The 12,108-nt window shown below is 44.3% G+C and overlaps 1 protein-coding gene across 8 annotated transcripts in view; it reads right to left on the bottom strand.

Moving 5' to 3' along the window:
* Lkb1 (Lkb1/serine/threonine kinase 11) overlaps positions 1–12,108 on the bottom strand; it is a 154,322-nt gene that overhangs the window by 56,780 nt on the left and 85,434 nt on the right. For 5 of the 8 annotated variants that reach the window (XM_075896408.1, XM_075896406.1, XM_075896404.1 and 2 more), the window contains one exon: positions 4,951–5,031. The exons of the other annotated variants lie outside the window; for them this stretch is intronic. In XM_075896408.1, coding sequence (XP_075752523.1) covers positions 4,951–5,031 — 81 coding nt within the window. The remainder of the gene's footprint in view (positions 1–4,950; positions 5,032–12,108) is intronic. 8 annotated transcript variants of the gene reach the window in all.

Here is a 12,108-nt window from a genome sequence, read left to right as displayed (position 1 = left end):
AGCGTACAAAAAGCAACTTCCCAAGAATTGTCTATTTTTTTCACTATTAAGAGTCATAGGCCGGAACAACCACTGCGTGCAATTGTTTCTGAAAGAGGAACCTGGCAGAAACATTTGGGAGGTTATTTGCAGAAACATCTGTCCAGTTTAGTCTTTGATGACCCCTACCACGTCCGTAATTCGCAAGAAAATGTCAGATACCTCAAGGATCATAATCCAATTGGGTGCCTTGTTTTAAGTATCGACGTTGTAGATTTGTATTATTCCATTCCTCAGAGCACATTGTTAAATTATGTTAGAGATTGTATAACCAAGTATAATCATGAAGAATTGTTGATCAATGAAAATGGCATCAGTGTTAATTCTTTCATGGAACCTTTGCTTTTCTACTTGAATTCAACTTTTGTTTCGTGGGGCGGGTCTCTTTATAGACAACGTAAGGGAGTCTGCATTGGGTCAAGGGTTGACCCAGTGCTGAGTGACATTTTTTGTGCCAAGATTGACACGATCCTCAATAAAAAACTGGTAGATTTGGTACAAACTGCCTTCAGATATGTGGACGACTATTTAATTTTTCTGCAGCCTTCCGTAATAAATGAGGAAAACCCGGCTGAACTTGTATTAAGTGCTTTTAAAACACATGGGGGTGGGCTAGACTTCACTTGCGAAGTTCCCCAACAGGGATCATTGAAGTTCTTAGATATTAATATTACAGTGTTTTCAAATCATGTATGCTGGGAATACCAACCACGAAGTGTTAAACCCTTGTTAAACTATGCTTCCTGCCACACGAAACTGGTCAAGAGAGCTATCGCTTCGTCGGCTGTAAGTGCTGGCTTATTTAAGTCATGCCTACATAAGATGACTGATAGTGTAACAATGCAGATTAACAGACTTCTGTCAGTGGGATTTCCAAAATATGTAATTTCTTCAGTGCAGAAAATCGAACAAAAACAAGAAAAGGCAGGAAGAAAAAAAGAGCAACAAAGAGTTGCTGCCATTCCATACTTCCATAATATATCTCATTGTTTGAAAAAGGTAGGCTCGAGATATGGTGGGGATGTAGTTTTATCAGCCCCGTGCAAAGTAGGTCAGATCTGCAGATTGACGGATGAGCGCCTCAGTGGAATTATCACAAAAAGTTGGACATGCACCGCAAAACACATAAATAAATTTATAGATTGCGCAGTTGGTATTGTCTACATGCTTCCTTTAACATGCGGTCGTTGTTATATAGGCCAAACTGGGCGGTGCATTAATAAAAGGTTGGGAGAGCATATGAACAATTTATGCAAAGGATTAAGTTTAAACCCTGTTTTGCACTGTAAAATCTGCGGGTGCCAGCCTCGATTTCCGGGCGTGAGTGTGCTGGTACGCCATGTGGACAAATTAACCCGTGAAATAGCTGAGGCGTATCATATTAGAAAACGTGGTGACAGATACGTGAGCCAGCCTTCGGTGGCCTTGCATGACAAAGAGATCGCGCTTTTAGATAGGGTTTAGCCTTTTATCATTGTGCCTTCTTTTTATCGGACACTTCCCCAGAACCATGTCACGTTGCTCACGTTTGCTGTTAAAAGGTTGCCTGTTCTATATATTATCATGTGTGCCGCTAAAAATAAAATCAGTTGGTATTCAGCCCTCGTGTAGTCCTCTTTGCTTTCCTTGCCTCCCCTTTCGTTTCTCGTTTCTTCTAGCACTTTCGTTCTTGCGCTGCAACCCTTTTACCATAGAATGTAACCAACTAGCCCAAATAGCAGTTCTTCTTCAGTTAAAGTACTCCGCTGATTTCAAGCTCTACATGCACACTATGCTTTCCACTCTGGACAAAAAAAAAAGTATCTCGCGCTTACCTGTACACAATGTTGTATATATATATATATATATATATATATGCAACTTAGTATGTTTGTATTACACTTGGCAACAACTTTCTGTGGCAGCACAGCCAAGGCTATGAAGCCCAAGCACGATCTTTTTTACTACGCTTCTGCGTGTAGACCAGGAGTGCTATGTAGCATAAAGGAAAATAAAATGAAACGATATAAGTATTATGTTCAAGATTGTTTGCAGTGTTATTAGGAAGCTTACACCATGCAGAATTTTCGTTCCTTGCTGTTTCTAGTGTTCTTGCTTTCTGGTGTCCTTTCACCTTTTTCCTACCCAGGTAAACAACAATGGCGTTGGTCCGTTTCAGCAAGTTCACATTGAAGCTTGTCAGCGAGCATGAGTGCACGTTGGTTAGGTAATCTGTATTCAGACAGTGGTGCATCATGAAATATTTTGTTTCCCGCACAAGCGAGAAGTTGTGTGCAAGTGACACACAACCTGTCGGGCTCTCAGTGGGCTCTCATTGCGATAGCCGCCTTGATGGTTACACCGGCAGCCTTCCAGTCTTCAGCAAGACCAGCTGCTTGGAAGCAAAATTTTGATGGGAAACTGTACAAAAAGCAATGACCTTTTCTCTAAATTGCACTGCACACGTGGGCAGTAGTTAGGCTGCCTAATACGATGACGCTGAAGATTGCATACTGCAACACCATACCCGTCAGCGTCTCCAAAGGGAGTAGTTCATTGCGCTTTGCGATGACAGCAATTTAGGAGGATAAAATTACCAGTGCTAGACTTTGCGTGGGAAACAGGCGCATCAATGTATATCATGCTGTTGACTCTACAAACACAGCATTCTTGGTCGAGTAAAAGTTGCATTTCACTCTCATAGATTTGCGAACATCAGGCACCTGCTAATGATCGGCCATGGCCAAGATTTCTACCACACGACTATGTCTTCACATCCCATAAAAAATAACATGAATGTCTCAAAAGAGTTCTTGTTTTTTCAAAAGAAAGAAAACAATGATGCCGGCCCAGTATGCAATAAAATTTAGGAAATGTGATCATGCTTTTGCATTGTTTTTTCAATCCCTCAGTTCCTTCTGGGATGTGCCTTTGTTTTCTGAAATAAATCTTAATGCTTCAATAAAGCTTCTTGTTCTTTTCCATTGAAAAAGTTTACATTTCATAGGCTTCCTTAAAAAAATTTTACATTCGTGCAAAAACGTACATGTCCGATGCGCTTGCAAAACCAAAACCGAAATCACACGCAAATGGACTACTTGGCGTAGTCCACATAGCTTTGGCTGTGCTGCCACAGAAAGTTTTCGTCGAGTATAGCTTGCACGTAGGCCGCCTGTGGAATGGTTTCACCACTGCAAGGAAGCAGTGCTAAGCTGAAAAGTACTCAAGTGTATATTAGTTCGCATGTAACCCCCTGTAAAGTAGTTTCACTGCAGTGGAGTGATGCTAAGCCGCAAAAAAACGTATCCAGAAGAACTCTGCACTGCCGCAAAGCCCCATTTCAAGGATAAATGAGGATATTACTGACATCGATTCATTTTTTAAAGTTCAAAAGCTTGTTACACCAACTTATATGCTCTAAGTATAGCAAATTTTTAAAACTAACATATTGTTACAGAGATAAAGCAAAGGAAGAGGGAGGGCACAGGCAGCTGACAGGTGCGCGAGTCTGCCAGTCAGCCATTGTGACTCTTGCCTGTGATTTTTCCTCTGTAAATGCATCTTGTACAGAAGTCACCAAACCCATAACAATATTTTACAAGCTATCACTTGCATTCTGCCAAAAGTCAAATCCTGCAACTATTAAAAGTTGTTTCCATTTTCTTTGATGAAAGAAAATGACATTTGCACAGGCCTTGTCTCAATGTTTTTAAAATATCATGCATGTGAGTTAGGTCATGAGAAATATACTCAGTTCTTTTTATAATGTGCCACATAAATACTCTTCATATCCGATTCAAAATTATTTGACCAAGATCACTATCCACTTCGAACTTAAAATACATCATTCGCACAGTCCCAGTGATTACTCTGCATTGGCTTGACCCTCACCTGCTGAAGCACACGTTCCTGCAGGGCACCTAACTACGTGCCCATCGAGTAGAGCCTTTTACAGTGAAAGCTGTTATGAGCCCACAACTTAGGTCTCGCACAGCGCCGTAGTTGTCTGTCGCTGCCGCCAGTGTCCGTAACGACATTGCGTGGAATTAGAAAAAAAAAAACTAGTAGGGCTCAAACCCGGGTTCGCTGGGTGCCGGCCTAGTATTCTACCCCTGAGCTACACCGGTGCTTGTAACTTCATTGCCAAACATGCCTTAGGCAGGCTTAATGTCGGGAAAGCAATTGCGGTGATACGACTTATAAAGCATTTTAAAATAGCGAAAGAACAACCAGTCGTCGCACAATGCAAGTAGCATAACGAGTGGGTCGTGCAGTGTTCCGACCTATTACAAAAGCTTGTTTTTGTTCACCTATTAACTGTGGTGCACACCCACTTCAGGCATAATTTCTCATTATCGTCAGCCTCTGCATGGACAATTCGCACAAAATTCCTCAAAATAGTTTAGCAGATACCACACTTCTCAGAAGAATGACGAAAAATAGCATAGCAAATGCTGGTCTACTACCCAGAAATTATTATTGTTATTATTATTATTGCCGTTGTGGGTATCTAGCAAGTGTGCTTGCAGTAGTTAACCAATGAATGTTTAGAAACGGCTCTGAAAGACTGCTCTTCTAGCTTTCGCTGTGACTGTGCTTCGCTTTCAGCACATGCCTGGCATTTTTTTTCTGCCCCACGCTGCTCATTTCAGGATGCCCACCTGCCTACAAAGCTTTTGCAGCTGCTCACTTACTGTTTCGCATGAAGCCAACTCCCACAAGGCATGGGGATATCTGCCAGCATTTTTTCCCAGCTAATCGTGACAGTAGCGGCAAAATTCTTTTGGTTCGATGTGGAAATATTTCACATGTAGAAACTTTTATCGAAAAAAAAAAAAAAGTTAAACAGAAAAGCCACACACACATAAGCAACGGCAAAGTGTGTGCATTGAACACAAATACAGTGAAAGACCACATGGCCTGTCTGTTTACATCCGAGTGTGGCTGTAAATGTACTGCTGCAGCCGCCGTGAACTCCAGAAGTGTATAGTCACGTTTTCCCCGAGCCATGTCCTGCATGCCAAGAGCAAAGTAACGGTCTTTTCAAGGACTTTCACCTCATCGGAGCAACTCTGCACCCACAATCAGGTCAATAAAATCTCTCTTCCACTATTATTGCACTATTAAGTCTATACAGTCGAACCCCTTTATAAGAGGCACTAATATACAAGACAAATGGGTATAAAAGACATTAGTGTGCCTACAGTAAAATAAGAGTTGATAAGAAAAGGCATATGTGGTACCCTGCTTATAAGAGACATCTCATATAAAAGACAAGAATTGCTGCCCAAAGCATGTTTCTTATAAAGGAGTTCAACTGTAATGTACTTGATTGGCTTTATTTCTTAATAATCCAGTTGGTATAACACAGTAAAACGCGTCTTCACAGAGGTAGTTGAGCCACAAGGGAAAAAAATGAATAATATAGCAACAAATATTTGCGCTTTTATGTGTTCTCTCTGTCTCATCTTAGTCAAGTCAGTGCTACGCTTGCCTTTCTGAAAAAATATTACGGTGGCGGTTCCACTCCCTCTTTCTCGCAATAGTTCGAAAGAAAACACCAGACGACGCCACTCATCCATGCTTGCAAAGCGAAAAAATTGGTCCCGCAAGTACGGTAAGCGTTGCCTCGCACGTGTCTTATGTCGCGCGAGGCAGCGGAAATCGGCCGATGAAAACCAAGCAGCACAAATACTGATGGCGTCTTTCACCTACAATCTTCCAACTGTGGGAAAGGTGCCCCAGTGATAGCTGGCAGGCTGAAGCAGGCATCGTTTCACTAAAATCTAAACACATGCACGTATGCACGCACATACACAAACACACACTTTCTATGTTTCTCTGTCTCACTCACGTCCATAGAATAACATTTCAACATGACATCAACCAAACGCATTGAAGTGTTTGAGCGCATTGGCATCGCTGCTAACCTTCTTTTTGATGTAGCGACCTTGGCACTGGCTTCATGAAGCATCGCGCGAGCGTGTTCTTTGTCTTTTTTTTCTTGCCACCAAAACTGCTCAATCTCAGCCAATGTAGCTTACGCTACAAAAACAGCCAGTCACATTTCGGTACAAGGTAACCTGAGGATTCTGAGGTTATCTACTAAATTTAAGCCTCTCCAACTACAATAAAAGGGTAAATAAAGTGCCTCTTGTTGATAATTAGTTGAACAGGTGATTTACACTAATATAGAGGAGTTAGAAGCTCCTAGAGCCCATGATTTTTCTAAAACTTTTTGAGAATTACGTGGACCACCTAGCATATTGGATGACGTGGGATAATCGATAAGTTGGTTTACGCCGTTTCCCGTCTTGCTTTCACTATCTTTGTGCTACTGCTTAGATCATGGTAAGCTAAGCTCCCACGAAGTGTTTGCTTTAGGAAATTCTTTATTTTCGCCAAGAGCAGACTTCCAAATGTGAGGTAATCGTACAAACACACAGGTTATCGAGTAGCAGCACAATCGAGCCCAGCGTCGCAATTAGTGGGAGGGCGGGAGAAAGGGGGATTACACATGTTCGAAAATCATAAGGGATTATGACGGCACCCACATAAAAGCCACACCTCTGAGCCCATGTTCATGTGTTCTACGAGGGTCTATTCCTATACTCCGTTAAATACATCAAATGCAATGATGAGAAGGCTAGCGAGAATTCTTGCAATGAATGCGTTCCCACTAAGAAATAGTACGATTATTTTTGCATCTGAGGCACGATTTATTTTCTTCTTTCACCTTTGTACATCAGAGATAAAAACGCCCACTTATACGGCGAATCTGCGACCTGTATGATCTTGCCAGCAGAGTGCACTGAATGCTGTAGTCGACCACGTCGCATGTGTAGGTTTGGCTGCTTTTCCAGCCAAAACAAAGGCACTTGTTGTGCACCCCAGACTAAAAACACGCAGCAGAGTGGCCCGTCTAACAATCGAGGGCACCACAATATCGTGGGAGAGTGCGGTGGCCTATCTCAGGCTTCGCATCGACCATAGGCTGTCATAAGCCCCCGCAGCCAAAGAAGCCATATGCGTGCTGAAGAGAACCCAGAAGGCAGTGAGGGGCATTTTCCTCAGTAGCTGCGGCTGCTCACCATCCAGGGCTCTTCATCTTTACACAGCAGCAGCAACATCACGGCTGTTGTACGCATTTTCCGTGGTAGCACTTCCTCAGCGACTTTTGGAGCGCCTCGAGTAACTGCATAAGGGCTTCATTCAGTGTGTCCTTGGCCTGCCGCGGTCCTCTCAAGTCGCACCCACCATGGCAGAGGCGGGTGTCTGGCCTCTCTTCCAGTTCCTAAAGCAAAGCGGGCTTCTACACTTTGATCGGCTAGCCCATGCACCTGATGAGTGCTCCCTGCTTGCCCGGCTGCAAAGTCGACCAGGACCTCAGGTGGGTGAGCTGCTCCAGATCTATCGAGCAGCTGTGGCACCGGTGCTTCCAGCCATCTCTCTTCCCCCGCCAACAGAAAAACCACTGGCTACCAACATTGCTCTGGTAAGGCTCTGCAAGCGTCGCTCAACCATTTGCGCACTTAAGCAGGCATCTGCCTCCGAGATAGAGGAAGAGCAGGCTGGAAGGCTTATAGTGCACACGTACAGCTTCGTCATTCCTGACACAGGCTCGGCTACAGCTTCCTGCATTATGCCAGCACTTGGCTGGACGGCCCCTTGCTGTCTGCCTTTTGCGGTCTGCTCTACCACTGCAGAGATGGCTGGTCTCCACCTGGCAGTTGACCTCCTGGTAGCAAACCCCCCCAACATGCCCCGTGACTGTCGCCTGCGACTCACGAGCTGCGTTGCTGGCCTTGGCAAAGCCGATACAGGCAGGCTTCGCAACACAGGTGGTCGTCACCAAACTGCATGCCCTCCTTGCCAGCGACTTCAATGTTACTCTGCACTGGGTCTCATCTCATGTGGAAATCTAGGGAAACAAGCACGCTGATGCCCTGGCGAAAGAAGCACATCACTCCGCCATTCCTGTGTGCCGTACCGTGGTTGCCTCAGACTTTTCGAGGCTCACAATGAGGCTGCTGGTACGCTGCCACCCTGACGATTGTGTAGCAAGAATAGAACCACCAGCCCAGCTGCCTGACGGGGCTCTCAACAGGAGGGAGAAGTCCCTGCTACTTCGCCTATGCATCGACTACTCCTGGCCTGCGGCTCGGCGTCATCGGCTTGGCAGAGCCTCGTCCCTTGCGTGCACCGCGTGCGGAGCAGATGAAACCATCTAGCACCCGTTGTTTGTTTGCCCAGCGCTTCGCACACAACGGGGCCTCTTGCTCGCCGCACTCCGTCGCTACGGTCTGCCCACGGCTACATAGAGAGACCTTACGGCACTACACCCAGGTCTTCAAGGCGGTTCTTCCCTTCGTTGAGGACACCGAACTAGACAACAGGCGATAGAAGCCACCAGCCACATCCTTGGTCATGGACGCCATTTTTCTTCTCTCTTCTTCACATCTTAAATGTCCAAGATTTATTCCAAGATTCCAAGATTTATTTCTTTTCTGCTATATCAGTTGCCATTCACTGGAAAAAGCAAAACAGACTTCTATCGGTGATTTTCAAATGTACAGTGAACAAAAAAAAAAAAAAAGCTGATGTATTACAATTATGCTAGTGTCACTATTACGCACATAGAGACATGTGTCAATGACAATACAGTGTACTAAAAATAATCACGTGATGCAATACTTCTGTCTTTCTTCTTCCTTTAGTGCCATATGGTTTTATTCTAAAAGAGTCGTTACAGAGCAGTGTGCCTTCAAAAATGACGTGACGTCTCAGGATGGGGCCGATCGGCAAATATATGGAGCGCTTTTGAGAAGAGGTTCCATACGAAATGGTTGTCTTATTTTTCATTCTCATATTCTTTTAGCAAGCACGAGCATGCTGTCATTTCTAAAGAAATCGGAACGCATAACTTTTCAGGGAGCGAGACAGTTACAGAATCCGGTTTTGTTTTATGCTTTTGGTATATCAGCAGGAATACACTTATTTGTTCTGGAAAGTTGTCGTTTTTTTTTTTTATATTGACTTACAGGCCCCGTCGACAAGTTTGCCATTGAGGTTGCCGCAACAGCTAAAAAAAAAACAACGGCGTATCCTACGTACCTTAATAAGCGACGTTATGCGAAGCAAGCATAGGGAAGGTGACCACGTTGCAATTTTTATATTGCGACACGTCATGAAATGAAGCTAAATATATGTACAAATCTTGCACGCACAGACACGCATTACAGATGTCCGTATAATCAGTGTGTTGCACTTGCACGATGATGTTAACAGGGAACATGAGTATTAGCAACACCAGAAGCGATAAGCTGATATGAAGCGCTGGTGCTTGCGAGGATGGTACCCCTGAACGCTTTTACATAAATCGATCTCAGTGCATAGCACTTAACTACAATTGACGTTGACCCGGCGTCATGACTGTATCGCAGGAATACATATGTAATCATGATATAATTGGATAGCCAGCACGGCAACCACAACTAACATTTCACGAACATTAAGGTCTATTTGAAAAGTAGTTCTGAGACCTGGCGTGGCTTCATGGTAAAATGCTTAACCACTGAGCCACCGAGGAGCACCTCGTGGTAGAATGCTTGATTGCCATGTATAATGCTTGGGTTCGATTCCTGCTAGGACCTTGACACTTATTCTTTGCATTCGTCAGATCAGCATTGCCAATGTCAAGTTTTTATTAACGCTCATGTGTTAAAACTGCTCCTATGTGTTCTCGTCGTTTCTGGGTAGATTCCAAGTGTCGATCACCTGTGGCACACACCTGCATACTAGTGGCACATACCTGCCTGCAGGTCTGTGCCACTCTGTAGTTGGAGGTGTTTGACAGCGTACGCAACAGGATTTGAAAGTATTGATGTCTTGACTATGGCGTCATAGTCATAAAATTATTTTATACTGCTATACTAATTTTGGTTCACGCGATCACTAGAGCACCTAGATGTAAGCGGCCGGCTTGCCGAATGGAAAGATAAACGGACGGACGGACGGATGGTAGGGTGAATGGATGGATGGATATGTTGATAGGCGCCAAAAGTGCTTGCAGTACGCAAAGAAATGCTTCGCATCGAAAATGTTCGTCAGTGCTACAGTATATGTATCAGCATTATTTTTCGCATATGGGCATTCTCATGGGCGTCGAAGTCAGATTATTCTTCGTTGACGATACAGGCTTACTCCGAAATTCTCGGCAATGGCAAGATTTGGGAACGTCCACCGAAAATGTCGATGTAGAAGTGTGATCTGTGTGATGATATTTCTGCGAATCAGTGTGCCAGTTTTTTGAAGTGGTGAAGGGAGAAGAGGATGTACCAGAGTGGACTGTGAGCATCGAATCGTTGGTACGATTGCCAAAGTATTGATCAATAGTCAGCTCAGAGCTGACTGTTTTTTTATTCTATTTTGTGGTATTTTTGTATTTTGTCGAGTACGGAATCTGAACAGTCTTCGTGGGCAAGGCATAAAAAAGAAAAAAAAAAAAACATCGTGTCCCGCTTGAAGCGGCACTACATACGTATTTTCGCATGGCATTTCAACGTCCTTCCTTTCACAATTTGGAGCCTCACAGGCATGAAAAAACTCAAAGGAACGCGCAAAACACGAGCAGCTGAACCACGAAGAGATGCACATTACTAAAGACACGGCGGGAAACACTGGTTCTGCGAACGCGTGATGAACGCGCAATTTTCCGGCGTACTGAAACCATTTGCTGCTTGATGACACCGCCCCACCTGGTGGCGTGGTGCGAGTGAAAAAGATTCATTACTCAGCCCTCCTCCTTTTGCGGTTGGTGTTTGTTACACGTCGTGAAAGACTTACCTTGTGAGGCAAACTATGAAGCCTGGCGATATAATCCATACCTGTTTTACCCGTTTCATTATGTTTAATTTCGCCACATTCAGCGAACGTTTGAACTCACATAAAACAACTTGATTTTTTTATTCAATAGATGGAGCTGCCACCAAAAAACGCCTGTGAGATTTATGATTTATTGAAAATATTTAGTTTGAAGCATTGAGTGATCAAGTTAGTGAGCACAAATAGATACAAGACACAATGTGCATCTACTAATGTGCAATACTCGTTGGTAGTTATCGTCTGGTAAACCAGATTTACCTTGGGCAAGAATAGCACCGAGGCCTACTCCACTAGCGTCCACATAGATTTTGATTGGAGCATCTGGATCTAAGTGGCATGGGATAGGTTGTAATGTGAGAAGATGGCGTAAAGAGGCGAATGCTTCGTCGCATGCGGGGGACCATGAAGAAATGTCTTGGTTGTCGACGAGTAGCTGTGTCAGGGACACCCCTGACACAGTGGTGGAGAAATTGAGCACAGAACAGCTAAAATTTGAACAGAGGCCTATGAAGCTGCGGAGTTCTTTTAGTGTAGCCGGCCTGGGAAAGTCTGCGACAGCCCGAAGCTTGGCTGGATCAGTATGGACACCATGCTTGCTAAAACATGCCCCAAGATGGTAAGCTGGCGGGCGGCGAAGTGACATTTCTTCAAATTCAGCTGTAGTCCAACGTCTGTAAGACAAGTCAGGACACTTGTGAGGCGGTTGAAGTTGGAGTCGAAGTCCTTCGAGAAAACAATGACGTCATATAAATAGCACAGGCATGTGTTCCATTCAAAGCCTCTGAGGATGTTGTCCAAGGGACGTTCGAAGGTGGCAGGCGCATTGCAGAGGCCGAACGGCATCACGTTGAACTCGTACAATCCGTCAGGTGTTCCAAACGCAGTCTTGGAGCGGTCGGCTTCATTCATGGGGAGCTGCCAGTAACCAGATCGATGGTCTAAAAAAGAAAAGAGCTCTGTTCCTTGCAGGCAATCGAAGGTGTCAAAAATTCTGAGTAGCGGATAAACGTCCTTGCGCGTGATCTTATTAAGACGCCTATAATCAATGCATAATCTGATGCTGCCATCCTTGTTTTTCACCAGTACAACTGGAGAGGTCCAAGGGCTGTTTGAAGGTTGTATTATGCCACGTTGAAGAATATCGTTCACCTGATCATCAATGTCACGGCGTTTAGCGTGAGAAACTCGATATGGGCCCTGGCACAA

Source organism: Rhipicephalus microplus, chromosome 5 (assembly GCF_043290135.1).
Source record: "Rhipicephalus microplus isolate Deutch F79 chromosome 5, USDA_Rmic, whole genome shotgun sequence".
Classification (NCBI taxonomy): domain Eukaryota; kingdom Metazoa; phylum Arthropoda; class Arachnida; order Ixodida; family Ixodidae; genus Rhipicephalus; species Rhipicephalus microplus.
Note: the sequence above shows the minus strand (reverse complement) of the source record. Positions and strands in the feature narration are given on the sequence as shown.